Below are 20,529 nucleotides of genomic sequence, written 5' to 3'. Positions count from 1 at the left end.
CTGGCACACAGGTCTTCCCACCTCAGGGTCTGGCTCTGGGAACTGGACTTCTGACAACCATTCTGGCTGTTTTGTGGAGATGGAAGCAAGGCAACCATTCAGAAGGCCACTTCAGTGAGTCGGGAGAAGTGCCTGGACTTTGGGACAGCAGTGAAGATGGAATGATGCAGAGTCTAGATATACCTGGAAGGTAAAACTCCAGATAAAGGACCTGATGCTCTTGCTGATCAAGCCTATGCCTTTCACCCCCACCTTGGTAAGGCCATTCCCTTCCGTGAGAATGTACCACTGATAAACCCTGCATACATGCTAATCAACTTGCTGATCTGTAATTCTTTATACTGCGTCATCAGGAATGGAGTTTTTCCTGTAACAGTTGCAAGAAATTCATTATAGGACATTGCAATCTCACCTAATCTCTCAGAGAACTAGAGAACTTGACCATGGTATACAGGCTGAAACAACGCCCAGCCACTGAGGGGATTCTTTATCAGAAATACTGGCTCGTACAAGAGGCAACCGATTGATGTTTCTCTCCCTTTCTCCTTTCCTACACCTCTCTCTAAATATACTCTTTTAAAAACTAAAGTAGGTAGTGTAGGTTAGGTGGATTGTAAATGCATTTTTGACTTCTAGTATTTTAGATTTACAATGGGTTTCCTGGGATGTAACCCCATCATCCTAAGTCAATGATTATCTGTATATTTTGTCTTTGCCCCCAAGTTGCTGAAACAAGGGCTTCTAAGACCCAGCCAATGTATGGAGTGATAAAATTCCATTTTCTGTATGCTAATGAGGTGTCTCTGGGTGAACCTAGTTTCAGGTGGGAGCTGGTTGCCAGGTAAACCAAATCATACGATTGGAGGGTTGGAACTGTCAGCCTCTCCTGTGACCATGACCTCATAATTTAATCAGTCTGTCTAAGAGAACTTCCATAAAAACTCTAAGCAGTGAGGTTCAAAGAGCTTCCTGGTTTATAGGTATCCTTGATAGTAGGGGTGTCCAACTCATTTTCACCAGGGGGACACATCAGCCTCGAGGTTGCCTTCAAAGGGCCGGATATAATTTCAACTCCTTAACAGTTGAAATAGTTACATTTATACAGTCCTAAAATTATTTCGGCCCTTTGACGGCAACTGTGAGGCTGATGGTGGCCCCCAGTGAAAATGAGCTGAACACCCCAGCTTTATATTAAACAATAGTCTCCCTGTGATGGTCACTGGAGGGCTCCCCTGAGCTCTGTGAGCTGTGATGGCGAATTCTTAAGCCTGACAAGGGGTCATGGGAACCCCTGATTTGTATTCAAGTAGGACAGAAGTATGGATAACCTGGGGACCCACCTCTTATGACTACCCAGCATTAAGGTCCCGGGCATGTCTGAAGTTACATGTAGTCTTATGGGGCTGAGCCCTTGACCTGTGCAATTTGCTAACTCCAGCTATGTAATGTTACACATTAAATTCTGGGACACCCAGCTGGTGTCCAAAGAGTTGGTATGGGGAAAGAAACACTCACACATTTGTTGTCAGAGTTTTGTGAGTAAAGTTTTCTTTTCAATCTTTACTTAGTACCTACGAAGTGTCAATCATTGTGCCCACTGCTGGGGATGATTAGCTGAAAGGCCTGGAATCCCCCTGTGGTGGCTGAGGATGACAAATAACCAGACAACTACAGTATGTTCAGGGCTGGTATTTAACCAGTATGTTAACTGTATGGCTATGCCCCAGAGCCTTTGCACAGGCTGCCCTAAGGAGAATAGAATATCCTTTCCTCTTTATTTGCCTGGTGACTCCAAATAACTCTTAAACTTCAACTCATACCTTATCTGATTCACTGCTTTGAAATCATAACCAAAGAAACAGGAGTAGCTTTATTCAACACCCTTGGTTGTTCAGAACAACCTACCAATGGTATCAGATTTTTAGTTCTTGGGTACTTTATACAATGGCTTAAGTTACTCTAGATTCATGGTGGTTTTAGACAATAAAGTGTTCAGAACACTAGGACATATGTTATTTTAGTTACCCATGGCAATTATTTTAATTCTTTACTCATTCATTCATGAACACCAATTAGGTGCCAATAGGTAGGCTTTTTTTTTTTTTAAGGAAATTGATGGAAATGCAAAGGACTTAGAGTAACCGAAGCAATTTTTAAGAGAGAGAACAAATTGGAAGATTTAACTTACCTAATTTCAAAACTTAAAAAGCCAGAGTAATCCAGATGGTTTATTATTGGTGAAAAGAAAAACATAAAGATCAAGGGAACAAAGTAGAGTCCAGAAATAGACCCACGATAGCGGGTTAAGTGATTTTTGGCAAAGATGCTAAACCAATTCAATAGGAAAAGTCTTTTTTTTAATAATATATGTTATTGATTATGCCATTAAGGAAAAGTCTTTCAACAAATGGTACTGTATCAACTGAATATCTGTGGACAAAATTTAAAATCAGCTCTACTGCATGCCATAGGCAAAAATGAACTCAAAATGGTCATAAACTTGAGTGTAAAATCCCAAGCTATAAAACTTTTAGAAAACACAAAAGAAAAGGCCTTGGTAGGGTAGCTCAGTTAAGAGTGTTGTCCCAATATGCCAAGGTTGGTTTGATCCCCTTCTCTTTCTCTCTTCTGAGATTAAAAAAAAAGAGTAAAACATAAAATATCATTGCAGCCTTGGGTAGTTCTTAGAACACAAAGCATGAATCATAAACAAAATTAATAACTTGCACATTATTAAAATAGAAAATAATTTGCTATTTGAAAGACACTATTAAGAAAATTAAAAGCCAGCCCTGGCCTGGTAACTCGATTGGTTGGAGAATCGTCCTGATAAGCCAAAGGAAGGAAATGGACAATGATTTGAAGTTATTTCACACTAGGAAATGCATGCATGCCAATAAGCACCTGAAAAGAAGTTCAACATCATCAGTTGTATGTAAAGGAAATGTAAACTAAAACAATACTTTGAAAAAACTAAAATCTAAAAATACTTAGCGTACCAAACTTGGAACTCTCATGCACTGCTGGTGGGAATAGAAAACGTTTGGTTGTTTCTTGAAACGTTAAACATACAACTATCATATGACCCCATTGCTCTGAGTTTAGGTGGTTAGCTAATAGAAACACAGACTAGCACACAAATGTTCATGGACGCTCTATTTGTAATAGCCCAAAATCAGAAACTGAAATGACCATCAACAAATGATTGGATAAGCAAATTGTGGTAAATCTGTACAATGTAATACTACTCAGTAATACATATATAATTATATAATTATATATATAATGGCATAATATTCATATATTTTATAGATATATATGTGTGTGTATGTGTGTGTATAATCATATAGATTGTTGGTACAAGCAACAAGAATTTCAAAATTATGTTGAGTCAAAGAAGCCAGGCACAAAAGAACATAATGTATGGACTTCATTTAAAATTCAAGAAAATCGCCCTGGCTGGTGTAGATCAGCTCGCGGGCCTTCGAACTAAGGGATTGCAGTTCCATTTCCGGTCAGGGCACATGCCTGGGTTGCAGGCCAGTTCCCAGCGGGGGACATAAATTTCCTCCAGCGGGAGAAATTGAATTTCTCTCCCCCTCGCCTTCCCTTCCCTTCTAAAGATAAATGAATAAAAATTAAAAATTCAAGAAAATGCAAACTGTGTTGACAGAAAGTGATTGGGGACGGGGCTGGAGGGACAGACCTTTTAAGGGCAGTACAAGATTGTTACCATGATCGTGGTCATGTGTACCCGGTCAGAAAGTGTTCCTCCCGCACTCGTTAAAATCCCAACCCCCAGAGACGATGATATTAGGTGGAGCCTTTGGAAGGAGCTGAAGTCAGGACTGAGCCCTCCAGAATAGGATTAGTGCTCCTGATGCCCACAAAGCTTCTTGATTTAAATGTCACTGAATCCCTGCTTTAATTTAGCAGTCTAGGTACTTCAGTGGCCCAATTTCTATCCAGTACCCGACTCCCATATAAGCGTATTTCCTGGCTACAGTCACCAGGGCCGTTCACTCTCTAACAAGCCTTGATCTTCCCTATGTCTAGGTATATTCAGGCTATTCTCTGCCGGTAAAACTGCCCAGTCCATTCCCACCTGCAGAAACTTAAGTGCTTTTTTGTAGCCTTCTCTTAACTCTCAGACACACGAGCCTCCTCTAGGTTAACAGTGGCTTTTGAGAGATAAGACAGATACTGACTCATTTTTACACTTTCCCCCACTTCCTCTCGCCCTTTCCGGCCCCATTTCGGTGCCTTGCCCAACGTTTACTAATCGTTCACCCGCAGAACTCGAGTAGGAAGAAACGAAAAAGCTTCTAACAAATGCCTGGAGCATTCTACCAGGCCCTCCAAGCATAGTAGCTCCTTTAATGCTTAGCAAGATGTTATCTCGATCTATAGTTTAATAAATTTAGGCTCAAACAAGACCACTGGTAGGACGCTACAGCCCTCGGGAGGACAAAAAAACCTCGACCGTAATCATACCGAGGCCTGAGGTCCCGGCCATTATCCCTTCCAGAAAACCTTACAAAAAGACTCGGACACCCCGCAGGAGTCAGAGTCACGAATCTGCAAGCCCACGCCACGCGAACCCTCCCCTGCCCGGCTTTCGAGAGCAGAAACCGGGGCCCCAGTGCAAACACGAAAACATTCGAATCGGACGTACAACGCCTCCCCGTGACCCCCCCACCCCCCGCCCCAACTCCCGGCGTAAATCTAAGAGGGCGGGCCACCACGGCGCCCGAAACGCACGCAGGACGCGCGGCGGAAGTAGAAACAAGACCGGCCGGCCCACCCGGGCGTCTCAGTCTGGCTACCTGCGACGCGCGGAACGCTGGGGCGGGTGGCGTCACATCCGCCGGCCCGCCATCTTGTTCCCAGGGGCAGTTGGCGGAAGAGATCGCGCTCCCTGGCCGCCGGCTCGCCTTCTGCCGTGAGTTCTCGCGGCCAGCGTCTCGGCGTCTGCTCGCCACCCGAAGGCCATTTGTCGGCGTCCTCGTTGCCCTCCCTCACCGGGCTTGGGCACAGCGAGGCGGCCCCGCTGTCCCGACGGCGTTCCATGGAGTAGGGTCCGGGACCGTTGTCCCGAAGAGCGAGATCGAGCTTGGCCCCCTCCCCCCGTCCTCCCTCCCTCCTTCCTTCCGCTGCAACATGGCTAACAACAGCCCCGCGCTGACAGGCAACTCGCAGCCGCAGCACCAGGCGGCCGCAGCCGCAGCTCAGCAGCAGCAGCAACAACCGTGCGGCGGCGGAGCTCCCACCAAGCCGGCGGTCTCGGGCAAGCAGGGCAATGTGCTGCCGCTGTGGGGCAACGAGAAGACTATGAACCTCAACCCTATGATCTTGACCAATATCCTGTCCTCGCCTTACTTCAAAGTGCAGCTCTACGAGCTCAAGACCTACCACGAGGTGGTGGACGAGATCTACTTTAAGGTACGACGCGCCTAGGCCTGGGCTGGGGTTAAGTTCGGAGGAAGCTCGGAGGGAACGGGCGGGGCGGCCCCCGAGAGCTGAAGATTGGTGGATGATAGGGAGAAAGTTCGGTGGGTGGAGGGAGCGATGGCCTGTAGTCCGCCAGGCACAGGTCAGACGGGGGCCGCCCTCGTTTCCTTTTCGGATTTTTAGGACCGGGAGAGCCCGCCGCTGTCGATCTCTCAGATCTCCTGCCCACCCCAGGGGGGAGCTGGACGAGAAGGGTAGGGGAAAGCCGAAGAGAGTCATTGTCGCCTCTCCAGTTCACAGTTTAAAATCATTCCTTTTGATGCGGATCTAGCCCGCGCCAACTTGTTGGTGCTTTTCCCGCTCACTCCAAGTCAGGGCATGTATTGACAGCAGTGTTGGCCTCGTGTCGTTGGTACTCTCTGACCAGACGGGGAAGTGGTCGGTGCGAGTGAGTGGGGTGGGAGGGTGGAGCGTGGAGAGGTGCCAGTACAAGAGGTGTAACAGAAGGCCTGGAAATTTTCCCAGCAGGAAGTCAGGAGTGAGTGGTCTCAGTTACCTGTGCGTTGGGCTTATGAGAATTATCTGGGCCCTGGGCTTCTGCGGCAGGGTCGGTGCTGGCTTGGCTGTGCTGGGGAGCTCACCTGGCGCCTCCTCACTGCACTCTTGTCTCAGTTCTTGTTTCGTTAGCAGGATTGACTCAGTCTTGCAGCGAGGCTCGGAGCAGCCCAGGGTCGCAGGTAGAGGTATGCACTATTAATCATGCTCAATCGCCATAAATGCATTTCCCTGGGTTAAATGAACGGCTAATTAGATTATTTTGGCCATTGGTTTTGGTCTTCAACAACTAGATAGACTTTCTCCACTTACCTGCCAATTACATAGTTTGAAAAAAATATTTTCCGGGCCTCCTAAGGTTTTAAAGAAGATTTATAATAGCCTTACTGATCTTTAAATATTTTAGGTAGAGTATCTAACGAAATACAAATCGTTTTGTCTAGATGGACTCTTAAAACACTTGACAGACCACAAAGTATTTCCTGTGAGCTGAACATATCTGTAGAGATGTCAAACAATAGTAAATTTTTTAAATTTGCTGTTAGCTTATGTTTTGTTCACCTTTTCCCTAATTAAATGACTAGGTTATTGAAGGGTTTTTTTTTACATCAATTGCTTTTAATAGAAAATCATTTTGAGAATACAATTCAACTGTGGGTATAAAATGTACACTGAAATTTTGATATCCTCTTGCAAGAGTATTACTATTAACTAGGTTTTTGTTTGGTTTTTTTGTTGGGTTTTTTTGGGGGGGGGGAGTTTTTAAAGCTAAGGCTTTTTTTCAGCATGGGTTCAGTGTGGTGAATTATTCAGCCCTTAGTTTTATTTAGTAGTCAACTTCAAACAGTCGAAAAAAGGGTTCCTGCTCGTTTTGTGGCAGGTTCTATATAAGATCAGGTAGATGTTTATATAAGAGAAGAAAGGCTTGTTTTCTAACTTCAAATACTGTGTTTTGAAATGACTTCAGATTCTACTAGAAATTATTTCACTTTAATTATAAAACTAAAGCCCCAGGTTTTGTCAGGGATACATTAGATCACCGGATCACTGAGATGCTGAGGGGCCTCAGTTTTGTAAGTCCAGTTTGCTTTGCAGCCACCCCTTTGCTAGACTTCACTGAATTGAAGCATCCTTTATGCCGCAGGCTAGGGGAGGAAGGAAATGAAACCGTAAAGCCCTGCAGCCCTGTAGGGGTCAGCCGAGCAAAATACTGTAGTGCTTTAGGTTTAAATGTATGCTTTTCTGTCTGAAGCCACCAAAAAAGACTAAAATGTAACTAACCATGGTGGATGAAAATAGTTTTAGAAATACATAGTGAAAGAACAGGAGTTAGTTTTGTTTTTAAGAAACTGTGGATCTTATCTTTCCAAAAGGCCTTCTTGAGTTATATCTTTTGTAGAGCTTTTTTTTGGTTATATTTTAGGTAAAATATGTGGTTTTTATAGGGTCCCCACTTTAGCAAAGATGATACTGAATCTTTGGGTATACTTGATGTAATAACTAATCATATTCAGGTTTTTATACAGTTTATATTCTGGGGGGGGTGAATTGGTTCACATAATTAGGTTGAAAATGAATTATATACATTGACCAACCAGAATATCAGTATAGGTATAGTCTTTGTAATTTCATCTTTAGTCAGGAATGAATATAATATCTGACCATGGTTTAAAAAAATGCCATAATTATGCATCAGAAATAACTTACTGTTTTGGCATACTTTTTTCAAGTTGTGTTTTTTTTTTTTATTTTAGCATTGAATTTTAAATCACCATAAAATTGAACTATTGAGGTTATTATAAAAATTTTTTAATAAATACTTAATCATTAATACTTTTTACTTTAAGTGGGAGTTTCTGTTCATTTTAAAATGAGACTTTATTTTTTTAAGCAACTCGTAAAAACTATAAAGTTGGTGTATTATCTGATATTTTTAAAAAATATATGAGACTGGAAGTATTTTGGCCTCACATGGTACAGCTCCTTACAAAGCCAGAGGGGTTTCTGCTCTGTAAAGCTGTTGAGATTTTATTCAACCCTAGAGGCTTTATTGGTGCTCTTTAAATACCTAAGCTGCTTTTTAAAGATGATTTACATACTTGACGTGTGTAAATAAAATAAATACATCAGTCAAAATATTCTTTTGGAAGAGCTGCTGTGTTATGCCCTGGGTTTACTTGAATCATACTTTTAAAAAAATGTGAAGTATGAATGTTTGCTGTGTTCCTCTTTTCTATTTTCAGGTCACACATGTCGAGCCGTGGGAGAAAGGGAGCAGGAAGACAGCGGGCCAGACAGGGATGTGCGGAGGGGTAAGTAGAAGTACGTGCATTTTTTTTAGTTTTTCTGTGTCTGATAATAAGTTTATATTTAGGTCAGTTGCATTCTCAAATGACAAGTAGTTGGCAAATCTTAAAGTTCAGTTTTTGTTTTTGCTTTAATAACACCTACCAGGATTAATCAATTGGTGTTAAGTAACTTTATTGTTTCACTGCTTTTTAAATTTTTTCATCTTAAAGGTTCGTGGTGTTGGAACAGGAGGAATTGTTTCTACAGCCTTTTGCCTGTTATACAAGTTATTTACCCTGAAGTTAACTCGAAAGCAAGTGATGGGTCTTATAACACACACAGACTCTCCGTATATTAGAGCCCTCGGATTTATGTACATAAGGTGAGCGTGCGTTTATCTCCATTTTTTGATGAGTGTCTCATTTTAATTCACATCAGCCTAATCAGCCTTTTGTAATTCCAGGTACACACAGCCCCCTACAGATCTCTGGGACTGGTTTGAATCCTTCCTAGATGATGAAGAGGTATGTCGACAAGGGTAATAATTAGTTTTCTTTTGATTACTTTCATGTTTTTAATATCTTATACTTACTGGATGTTATACTTAACTGGATACTGGATCTTATACTTACTGGATACAATGTCTTCCAGAATTTTTTGTAGTTAAATTTCACTCATACTTTTCAAATTTTTACTAAGACTTGATGGATCATATATATTTTAGGTCAATTTTTAAGTTTTATATCCCCATTTTTCAATGTTTTTTGATGACTATTAAGACTTTTGTTTTTCTAATTATGCTACATGTGTGGTATTGATCTTTACTTGCAGAGTCAGTGGTGGCTTTTTTAAGGTGGACCTCGATCAAGATTAAGAGATAAGATATGCACATAGATAAGATACACACTAATTAGCTTTTTTCCTGGAGCTTTTTAGTTCTCTACTCTAACTTCCAAGTACTAATATTCTCGCTAGGGTAGAAGCATAGAATTGAAGAGCTGGATGGGGCTTAAGCAGGCTGAGAGTTAAGATGGCTCGTTCAGGGCACCAAAACATTCTGATTCTAGCTTTTGGACTTCTAGTGAGCTATATGCACAACACTAGTAAACCTTTAAACCACTTTTTTTTTCCCATTATAAATTTAGTTGACCGTTTAAGCTTAAAGAGATTGAGCTTGTTGCATATGTTCAGAAAACAAAAGTTACTTTGGAAAACTTTGTTAGGTTTAAGTTATATAGGTATTATTAACATGCTTACATCGTGAAGCCCAAGAACTCAAAAGAGACTTAATAATGGGCTGTGTTGTCCAAATACATACCCTTAAGCCACTGCTTTGTATTCTCAGGTTCACAGGTGAACTTTGAGTGTTGCATCGTTACTTTATTTTTCTAAACATTGTCCTCTTGTGCCTTTAAGAGCCAGCCCTGTACTCAGGGTGGCCCTTCTAGGCTGAGAGGGAGACCGTGCGTCCTGCCAGCCCTCCCCGCTGCAGCCGAGCACCGGGGCATGAGGAAAGCGTGGGCCGGGACAAGTCAGAGCCCTGTTCTTAAAATTTATGTAAAGAAGTCGTTGAATTAAAGGACAGTTGTAGTAGAAATTTCTCTAGCGCTACTATTATTGTGTGCGCACCTGAAAAAATCTCACTTGTGTAAACATGAAACATTTTTTAGACCATCCTTTATTTATTTATTTATTTATTTATTTATTTATTTATTTATTTTTTAGAGGGGGCGTAGAAAGAGGGAGAGAAACATGGATCAGTTGCCTCTCCTCTGGGCCCCATCTGGGGACTGGACCCACAGCCCAGGCATGTGCCCTGACCTGGAATCGAACCAGCGACCTTTCACTTTGTAGAGTGATGCCCAACCCACTGAGCTGCACTGGGCAGGGCAGACATGGGAATATTTGTCTGCATTTTGTTGGCCTGTTTACAGTTCTGTTCAATATCTCAAAAGAAGCAAAAAGTGTGTGTCAGGCAGTAAACCACAATCTTTAAAAAAAAATTTTAGAGGAGATTTTTTTAGGCTGAAATACATCTCGTTTTAATATTTAAGAAGCATGTCTCTTTCAGACTTGGTATTGTATTAGGTTTCTGAACACTTAGCGTGATGTCTTTTTAATTGTATTCACAAACCCAAGGATCTCTGTTTAAGCTAACTTATTGTTTTCTTCCTTAGATATCTGCAGCGATTATATTTGGAAATACTGTATATCTGAACACTTAAATGTGTGTGAGTGCAAGCAGTTTGACCTTTAGCTCTTGTTTTCCTGTGTAGATAACAAATCTCACTTTCCTTGTGTGCTTGCACTGTAGGTTTGGGACTGACAATAGCTGACTAACATGTCCTGAGCTGTGAGAGGGCATAGCAAGAAGGCCTTCATGCGGTAATGACCCTTTTCAGAGACAATGGTCATCCTGGATTACGCGTTTCCAATGATTTGTCCATTTACTTATTTTCTACATGACTCTAAATTAGAAACCTCACTGCTTCATGGCAGTTGGTTTGCTATTGCTTCCAGTGTTATTAGGGCTTCATTTTATACTTGACCTGTTAAAAGATAGTCCGTAGACAGGAATTGTCTTGATTAGTTCATATGTGGCCAGGTCACAGTGCCAGGAATGATGTGTGCAAACACAGACATAACTGTATACTTAGTGTGGGTATCGTGCGGGATGCAGATTCACGTCGATTGTTCCGCACAGTTAGTAATGATGTGAGGGCCTGTTTCACATCCTTGACCGAGTGAGATCAGTTCTCCTCTCGCCCAGGAAGCTGCAGGGTGTGTCCGCACCTGCATGTACACACTGAAGCCCACGTAGTTCTCTGTTGTTCATTGTGAGATTAGAAGGGTGCACAGATTACAATTGTTCTGTTAGAATCTGTATTGTATTTGAGATTCTAAGGATGGTAATTTTTTATAGTGCTCACGTGCTTGTTGAGATGGTCGTGTGACGGCTAGGGCGTCTGCTCTCTCTTCAGGACCTGGATGTGAAGGCTGGCGGGGGCTGCGTGATGACCATTGGGGAGATGCTGCGGTCTTTTCTCACGAAATTGGAGTGGTTTTCTACCTTGTTTCCAAGAATCCCAGTTCCAGTTCAGAAGAATATTGATCAACAGATTAAAACCCGGCCCAGAAAAATCAAGAAAGATGGGAAGGAAGGTGCTGAGGAAATAGACAGACACGTTGAACGCAGGCGTTCAAGGTAATACAACTCTTCCGTTAAGCTTGTTTTAAAAACACACTTCATACAGAGGTCTTTGAAAGTCAGTGGCGAGTTCTGTTTATAGTGTTTCTTTTGAGTGTCACTTTCTCTTCCAAAGGTCATTTTCTGCCTTTCATGACACTTTCAACAAAATTATTCATCTGTAAATGTGAACGTACACATTTTTCCCTTTAATCATTTTTGATACGTTTATGTAAGCTGTGGATCTAAATAAACAACACTGGTGACAGTTAAATTTTTTTTTTACAGTATATTCAGTTCATTTACATTTTCTTCTTTCCTCCTTCTGTCTTAAACATTAGGTCTCCAAGGAGATCACTGAGTCCACGGAGGTCCCCAAGAAGATCAAGAAGTAGAAGCCATCATCGGGAGGGCCATGGGTGTTCTAGTTTTGACCGAGAATTAGAAAGAGAGAAAGAACGCCAGCGACTAGAGCGTGAAGCTAAAGAAAGAGAGAAAGAAAGGCGAAGATCCCGAAGTATTGATCGGGGGTTAGAGCGCAGGCATAGCAGGAGTAGGGAAAGGCACAGGAGTCGAAGTCGTGACCGGAAAGGAGATCGAAGGGACAGGGATCGTGAAAGGGAGAAAGAAAACGAGAGGGGTAGGAGACGAGATCGTGACTACGAGAAGGAGAGAGGCGAGGACCGAGAGAAGGAGAGAGAGCGGTCCAGGGAACGGAGAAGCAGGGGTGAGGCAGAAGAAAAAAAGCATAAAGACGACAAAGATGATAGACGGCATAGAGATGACAAAAAGGATTCCAAGAAAGAGAAAAAACACAGTAGAAGCAGAAGCAGAGAAAGGAAACACAGAAGCAGGAGTAGAAGCAGGAACGCAGGGAAACGGAGCAGGAGCAGGAGCAAAGAGAAGGCGAGCAAGCGTAAGAGTGAAAGCAAGGAGAAGTCCAGCAAACGGAGTCGCAGTGGCAGTCAGGGGAGGACTGACAGCGCTGAAAAGGCCAGAAAGAGGGAGCACAGCCCCAGCAAGGAGAAGTCGAGCAAGCGCAGCAGGAGCAAAGAGCATTCCCACAAGCGGGATCACAGCGACGGCAAGGACCAGCCGGACAGACACGAGCATCGGAGGAGCCAGAGCACAGAGCTGGAGGGCCAAGACAAGCAGCACAAGGACAGAGACGAGGCTGTGTGAACGTTTCTTGTGAAAGTGGATCACATTGAATCCAATACATGTTTGATTAAATCTGCTTTTTCCCCTTCCCAACTTGAGGTTGTCGCAGTAGTACGCACTCTCGAGCTCCCTGCAGGCCGTGGTTTCATTTTCTCTTTCGTGTAGGGAAGTGCCTTTGTAACCCCATTTGCCGCACCGACGTTTTCACCAGTTGTTGAGTTAAGTACCTGGCGCGCAGGTTGTTCTTGCATTTTTATTGTTTAATTGTTTTTGAGGTGTACAATCTGTACATATGTCCTGAAAATGTTTTCATTTCTTTGGCATGGTTGCCATGTTGGTTAAATTTGTATAAGGCAATAAACTGCCACTAATTCTATTTTCGTTCTGTAGGTGTGGGATTATGGTTTGTGTACTGAAGTTCGCATGGCTGTGCTTTTCGTAACAGAATGCTGAAGGCTTGGAGAATGGATCTTGGCTGTTTATCGTAGGAGAATTATGTGCTTTCAATGTACACGAAGCCAGCAGTTGTAGGATTAATATTCTTGTCCACTGTATATTATCTCGGAAGGCTCTTGTTAATATGTTACACTTAATATTCTCCACAGTAAACTTTAGAGAGACTTTATGAGTAGTTTCTGATACCAGAGGTTTAAATTAGGCTGTGATTTGATCAAAAGTCCTTTTAGCATTCTACCTCAAAGGGACACTTAGTATGCCTAAAATATGTTCACTTAGTTTTTTCTGTTTTATTTGAAAAAAATACATGACATGTATTGGGTTTTTTTCCTTGAATTTCTCAGATTTTAAAGTACTATATTAAAGGAAAAAATGTCTAAAGCCTGGCATTCGGGCAGCAACCCTACACTGATGAGGAATTGGGAGAGGGTGGGGCGGATGAGTAGAGAAAATAGATTCAAGCCTCAAGCTTCCAAAGCATTTTTATAAATGGAAAATACTTAAATTATAAAACAGCTTGATATAGTGTCCTTTTTTTAAAATTCAAAACTTTTTTATTGATAATGAAGATTGCTGTTTTGAGTTTTTAAACTTAATCTAGAACAGAGAAGTATTAAAAGTAATGCTATACTGCATTATTTAAGATTATCAGCAAATTACTTGATAGATTGTTCTTATGACTTGTATTCTGATTACAGAGAAGGATCATGAGTGTGGAATAAATACTGGATTAAATCCTTTATCCTGGGTGTTGGCTTTTCCCCTATGTGTTAATATTTTCTTGAAGTGTTTTTGTGGAAACTTGTAAAATGTTAGAGTCGTACTTTGTAGAGATACATTTTAGTGAATCTTAAGCATGTGGCCTGGGATCACATATACGGGTGCTCAGTAGTCCTCACTGGAGTTCTTCACGGCAGGCCCCTCTGTCTGTGCGTGTTGCGTTTCTGGGTGGTTCTCTGGGTTGGGTGATTACTTAGTTTTGTATCAAAGGTGCTTATGGAGGTACTTTGCATTTAGAGTGCATAATTGGACTTAGAGGAACTTTCCCAAGTTCACTCATTTAGTTCTTGTTAGAACACAGGAACAGGCGCAAAGGGGTGGCGTCCAGATAGTGCCCGGGCCGCCGAGAGCGTCTCTGAAACCCTCCTGTGTTAACTTCTGTGCCATCTCACGGTTTCTGCTGGCCAGCTGAGGGGCATCTGCAGCCGCCTGGCAAATGTGTTAACTGGAGCAGACAAGTACTTCTGAAGAGCCCGTCATATGTGGGCCTAACATTTATTTGTATCTACCTAACTCCAGAAAAATCTCATTAAATGAAGAAATTTCTCTATGAAATGCTATGGGTTTTTTTTTAGATCAGCTGAATTAACACTAGAAACATAGCTTCAATTTTTATTTTTTACTGACAGATTTTAGAGAAACATGGATTTGTTGTTCCATCTGTGCATTCATTGATTGCTCCTGTGTGCCCTGACCTGGGATCGAACCTGCAACCTTGGTGAATGGGGGCAGCACTCTAACCAACCGAACTATCCAGCCAGGGCCACCTAAAATGTTAATTCCATAGTGTATTTTATGTAAAAGGTGGGAAGAGTTTATTTCAAATGGAGGTGAAAAGTTCTATCATGAGCTGCGTTTCATTTCCTATGTCATTTAAAGTTGTTTTGAGGAACATTTTCATAGAAGGTATAATACCAGTTAATGTCAAGTATATTTGGGATTGTCTTACAGCATCCCATGAGATGTGCCAGCTCTTTTGATTAATGATCACTTTCATTCCAGTGTCACTGCTAGCAACACCCGTTGCTGTAGGAAACATGAAAGCATGAGTACAACCAGCCAAACAATGTTAACTGTCACGGCTGACTTGAAGTCCACCGTTCTGTTTCTCAGCTGTGATGGGCGAGGGACCCTGTGATACAGCCACAGTCCACAATGTATGCACGGGATTGTGTGCAGGGTGGGTGGGGAGGTCCTTTCAGCCTGTGCAGATAGGAGTGACGCTCACTCGTTCAAGGTGAACAGCTAGCCTCAGCTCCCGAGTCCACCCTTCGTGGCTCTCTGATATGTTGTTCCTGGGGCTGGGGCTGAGCCCTGAATGTTCCCCTTGTTGCCCGTGGGCACAGTGTCCACCTTGTTGGGAGGGGAGGCTTGAGGGGTGCTGCAGAAGGTGAACTTGGCTTCCTGGCCCTGATGTTCCCAGCAAGTCCTCCGGTTTCCCCCTCCCCAGCTTCCCAGCAAGTCTTGCTGGTGCTTCAGCAGACAACTTCCTAGTGTTATCCATACCCTAGTGAGTGGCTTCCTATCTGTTAATACTAGTTTTGTTGGCACCCCTTCTTCAGTCCCAGATGTCAGTACCTCAGTGAGGGGAGGGTCCCAGTCACTTCCACAGTCTGGTTGTCAGTCTTGGAAGGGAACCTTTTCCAAATTTGTTTCTTTCATAGGTCCTCTGCTTAGAGGTAGTGGCTGCTCCTGTGGCCACCATTTTTGTGTTGCTTTTTTGTTTGTTTTAGCCTCACCCAGGACATGCTTAGTGATTTGGGAGGGAGGGAGGGAGAGAAACATTGATCAGTTGCTTTCTGTAAGCACCCTGACCAGAAACCAAACGCACAGCCCAGCCATGTGCCCTGACCAGGAACTGAACCCACGACCTTCAGTGTACAGGACCATGCTCCAACCAAATGAGCCACACTGGCCAGGGCAGAAATTCACGATACCAAACTCATTGTTCAAATTACTGTGCTTTCTGTCTCGCACCTGGCCCCTGGCTGATACAGTGGCCTAAGGTACTGATCATGAGGGCACAGCTTCGTTAGGCTGGCTGGTAACCCCTGAAAGGGTCTGGTAGAAAGGGCTCCACCAGAAAACTCGGCGGGGAATCATGCAAGTGAATCAGATTGGCTGCTAGGATTTGGACTCAGAACAAAGTAAAAGCCGTTCAGTCCTTAAAACAGGTAAGGCTTGCATAGCTGTTATTCGAGGATGTCCATCCTCTCTTTTTTTCAAGATGGCCTGGGTGTCTCTTCCTTGGAATCCACAAGCCTAACTCATCCTCTTATGGTAGCCCCCAGGGGCCCCTGATCAGGGAAGGTCTCACGTTTTCTTGACATTTCATTCTTACCTGTCTCTGCTCAGCACCGGTAAGAGAATGTACTCAATTGGACTTGGCAAAGAAGTGGAAGACACATGCTGGGCGCAATTCCTTTTCCTTGGGCGTGGTTCCTCCGAGGGCAGAGGCGATGCCCGGGCGTGGCGGAAGGATGGAGTGTGAGCTAGGGCCGCCCTCGGTCTGGTGTCCCGTCTTCCTGGACAATCGATCCTACTCCGTAGTTCTCCATCACTAAACAACTCTTATTTCCCCTCCAGGGGCTACTTCATTTTTTAAAATGTCTTAGTGTATAGATTTCAGAGAGAGGAAAAGGGAGAGAGAGAATTTGTTGTTCCACGTGTTTATGCATTGACTGGTTGATGATTTTATGTGCCCTGACTAGGGATCAAACCCACGACCTTGGTGTACTGGGAGGACACACTACCCAACTGAGCTACCCTGCCAGGGCCTTACAAGGGCAATTTTAAATCTTCACTAGTTTGGTAAGTCCCTTACTCCACCTCGACACTCACTCTCACTTCACATGCAGAGATCGTTTGTCAGCTTTCTGCCTTCCCTCCGCTGCCATAGCCGGAGCTTTATCTGGATGGAGAGTGACAGGCGGAGGCCAGAGTGGTGGGAGGAGCCTGGGTCTGAGGACGCCATGGAACAGATGGCCCACCACCTCTCAGGACTTGGCCTCCACCACTTTATATCAGAAAGAAACTTCTGTTTAAACTACTTTCTTGATAGGTTTTCTGTGACTCAGCAGAACCTAACCCTAACTCCAGATTTGCTCTCTGACTTGTATACCATGTAACAGAACCTAAAATACTCGGCCTAGTGAGGGAGGTGGGATGCCAGCAGGTATTGTGAGCTTGAAAGCCGATGATGACTCTGGATAGCCACCATCCTAACATTTTCTGTGTGTGTGTGTACATTTACAAAGCCAGGGACAGTGAAACAAGGAAGTGCTTAGGATAAAAGTGTCAACAGGAGGGAGGGAGACCCTAGGCGGGGCTGCTGTCAGTCAGCTCACTGAACTGGGGCCTTGGAAACAAGTTCAGAGGGTTGGCCTGAGACACGCTGCCGCTGTCCACTGCTCCCTGGATGCAGGTCTCCTGGGGACCCTTCGAGTTTGGAGAGAAAAGTAAAAATGTAGGCCTCAGAGGGAAGGAAGGCGTGGACGTGTTCCTGAGAGGGAGAACTCGCCAGTAAGTCAAAGTTTTAAAGTAAATTTATATCACAAAACAGCTGTTTTATTGGCATTGCTCCCTGATGGGACTGGTCAACAATAACACTCATAACCTATTTTGACAACAACCAAGAAGCTGACACTGGCCAGGAATCAGTAGTTAACATAAAATCACTGTGCTTCCTGACCATTGATTCTCTTGTCTCAACACCCTCATGCCTCTAAAGTTCACATCCTCAGATTATAACCACCCACTGTCCTTCAGCTCATGTCACCCACATATCTCGAAAGACACCCCCCTAGTACTTTAATACGTAGTTAGAGTTGAGCAGATTGCTCAGTATCTCCTCACCTGCCGTAGTTCTTGTGATTCCAGTACCCACTGAACAGTCTCTCTGATACTCAGGTCTCTCCGTGTTCCGATCTGACCTCCAGCGATTTTTCTCTCTGCCGACCCCAGCTGCCACTTCCCACAGCTACACCGCAGCGCTGGACATTACCAACAGCCGAACTCCTCCAGTGCCCATCTCGCATCCCACGCTCCCATCGCCAGCTCCCATAGTTTCATCTGATATCCTTTCCAACAATGATTTCCAGTGGGTTGAACAGTCTGTTGCCCCTATCAACTCGTCATTCTCCATTGCAGTCCCTTCCGCCTCCACTGTGAATACCTAGGAGTGAAATGATTGACTCATGGAATAGGTGTACATTTGCTCTGGCTAAGTGCCCACACACCAAGGTTCTGGGTTCGATGTCCAGTCAGAGCACATAAGGAGAATCAACCAAATGATGCCTAAGTAAGCAGAACAACAAATCAATGTCTCTCTTTCTCTCTCTTAGATCAATAAATAACATATTCAATAATCAATTAAAAAACATAAACAGCCCTGGCTGGTATGGCTCACTGGAGTGCTGGCCTGTGAACCAAGGCGTTATCGGTTCAGTTCCCAGTCAGGGCACATGCCTGGGTTGTGGGTCATATCCCCAGTTGGGGGCATGTGAGAGGCAGCCACACATCGATGTTTCTCTCCCTCTCTTTCTGTCTCCCTTCCCCTTTGTCTAAAAATGGATAAATTAAATCTAAAAAATATATAAGCAATAGGTGTATTTTTAATTTTTAAAGAGATATTCAAATTGCTCTGCAATTGTACCATTTTATATTCCCACCTGTTATATTTCCAATTGCTCTAAATCCTTGTCAATTTTTCTTTCTAATTTTAAGGTTTTATTTATTTTAGAGAGAGACGGAGGGAGAAGAACATCCACATGGGAGAGAAACATCAATCAGCTTTCTCTTGCCCACGCCCCAAATGGGCACCTGGTCCCCAACCCAAGCATGTGCCCTGACTGGGAATCGAACAGGCTACCTTTCAGTCAGCACTCAAACTACTGAGCCACACCAGCCAGGGATTTATAATTTTAGACATTTAATAAATATATAGTGTTATCTCATTGTAGTTTTAATTTACATTTTCCTAATGACTAATAGTGGTGAGCATTTTTTCATTTGCCCATCTTCTTTTGTAAAATGTTTGTTTAAACATTTTACACAAACATTTTACAAATTTTCATTTTACAAAATTCAAACATTTCACCTATTGTTTTATTGAGTTGTTTTCTTATTATGAGAGTTATAAACAAATACATCCATACATAGATACATTGTTAAATTTTTAATTTAAAAAATTTGAATGCACCCTGGCTGGTGTAGCTCAGTGGATTGAGCACAGGCCTGCAAACCAGAAGATTGCGGTTCAATTACCGTTCAGGGCACATGCCTGGGTTGCAGGCCAGTTCCCAGCAGGGGACACATGAGAGGCAACCACATATTGATGTTTCTTTCCCTGTCTCCTTCTCTTCCCCTCTAAAGATAAATAAATAAAATATTTTAAAAAAACGTTTAAAAAATTAAAATGAAGCTCTCAACCAGGTATGATAAAAAGAAAAATTGGATGCAAGTCTTATATCAAATGTGTGATTTGCAAATATTTTCCACCATTCTGTGTCATGTTTTTTAGTCCCTTACTAAGTGCAGAAGTTTTTGATTTTGAAGTCTAATTAATTTTTTAAATAGGTCAAGTTTTCAATGTTCTATTTAAGAAATCTTTTCCTAAAGTCACAAAGATTTTCTTGTATTTTTTTCTAGAAGTTTTATAGTTTTAGATGTTACATTTAGGTTTATAATCCATTTTGAGTTACTTATTTTTTAATTAAAAACAATTTTTAACGTACACAAGAGAAACAACAATTTGTTGTTCCACTTATTTATGCACTCACTGGTTGCTTCTTGAATGTGCCCTGACCAGGGATCAAACCCACAACCTTAGCATATCAGGATGATGCTTTAAGCAACTAAGCTACCCCGCCAGAGCTTGAGTTAACCTTGTATATGGTGTGTGATATGGAACAAAGTTCATGGTTTTCGTACATGGTCGTCAAATTGTTTCAGTACCATTTGTTGAAAAGACTCCAGGATGCCTTTGCACCTTTGCTGAAGATCAGTTGTCCATCTAAGTGGGTCTATTTTTGGACTTCAGTCTGTTCCAGGGATCTATTTATCTTATCTTGTTACCAGTCCTTATAATTAATCTTGTCTTAATTGCCATTGCTTCATAGTCTTGAAGCCAGGCAGGGTGAATCCAGTCCTTTTCATTCTATCGTAGTTGGTTAAAGGTGAACGATATATACGCTCTGAAGAAAAACCAGAGTATGATTCTACGTTAGTTGGAAGCAGAGGCTGTGCGGATGAGTTTTAACCCCAGCTCCACCATTTACCTATTTTGTGGGGTACAATGTGCTCCCCTGTATGATGCACACCATGGTTTGGGCCTAAACTTTCAAGGGAAAAAATCCTTCACTTTAATATTTTAATTTGATTTCTAATTATTTATATTTAGAGACAAAACCAGTGATCATAGTCCAGGGTATTATTTTGCATATGGATATTATTATTGCTTTCTAGAGTTACACTTTTAAGGCATAAGCATAAATGAAAGAAGTAAAAACATCTGTATAGACATGGAGTTAGTACTACCCACGTGTAATGGGCATCCTTATTTTTCCCTCAAGAACTTAGGCAAAAAAGTGCGCATTATATATGGCAAAAATACAGGAATACTTGTGTGATTTCATACAAGTCAGTTAATA

At 42.7% G+C, this 20,529-nt stretch overlaps 1 protein-coding gene and 1 non-coding gene across 3 annotated transcripts; one reads left to right on the top strand and one right to left on the bottom strand.

Moving 5' to 3' along the window:
• Positions 1-4,862: 4,862 nt before the first annotated feature.
• Positions 4,863-13,841, top strand: PRPF38B (pre-mRNA processing factor 38B). 2 transcript variants are annotated; one of them, XM_037152452.2, is made up of 7 exons: positions 5,499-5,705; positions 6,142-6,194; positions 8,250-8,318; positions 8,526-8,677; positions 8,759-8,819; positions 11,277-11,500; positions 11,824-13,841. In XM_037152452.2, the coding sequence occupies exons 1-7, from the start codon at positions 5,534-5,536 to the stop codon at positions 12,662-12,664; spliced, it is 1,572 nt and encodes a 523-aa protein (XP_037008347.2). In that variant the 5' UTR covers positions 5,499-5,533; the 3' UTR covers positions 12,665-13,841. The 2 variants fall into 2 exon arrangements, with proteins under 2 accessions (XP_037008346.2, XP_037008347.2); XM_037152451.2 differs by lacking the exons at positions 5,499-5,705; positions 6,142-6,194 and adding an exon at positions 4,863-5,442.
• LOC119054606 (small Cajal body-specific RNA 11) lies at positions 9,690-9,826 on the bottom strand. Its single transcript, XR_005083547.2, has one exon. It is a non-coding gene; the product is annotated as a small Cajal body-specific RNA 11 (non-coding RNA).
• Positions 13,842-20,529: the final 6,688 nt, after the last annotated feature.

This window comes from Artibeus jamaicensis, unplaced genomic scaffold (genome assembly GCF_021234435.1).
Source record: "Artibeus jamaicensis isolate MK-2021 breed Jamaican fruit bat unplaced genomic scaffold, CSHL_Jam_final scaffold_1689, whole genome shotgun sequence".
Taxonomy (NCBI): domain Eukaryota; kingdom Metazoa; phylum Chordata; class Mammalia; order Chiroptera; family Phyllostomidae; genus Artibeus; species Artibeus jamaicensis.
This window is presented reverse-complemented; position numbering and strand designations above follow the sequence as displayed.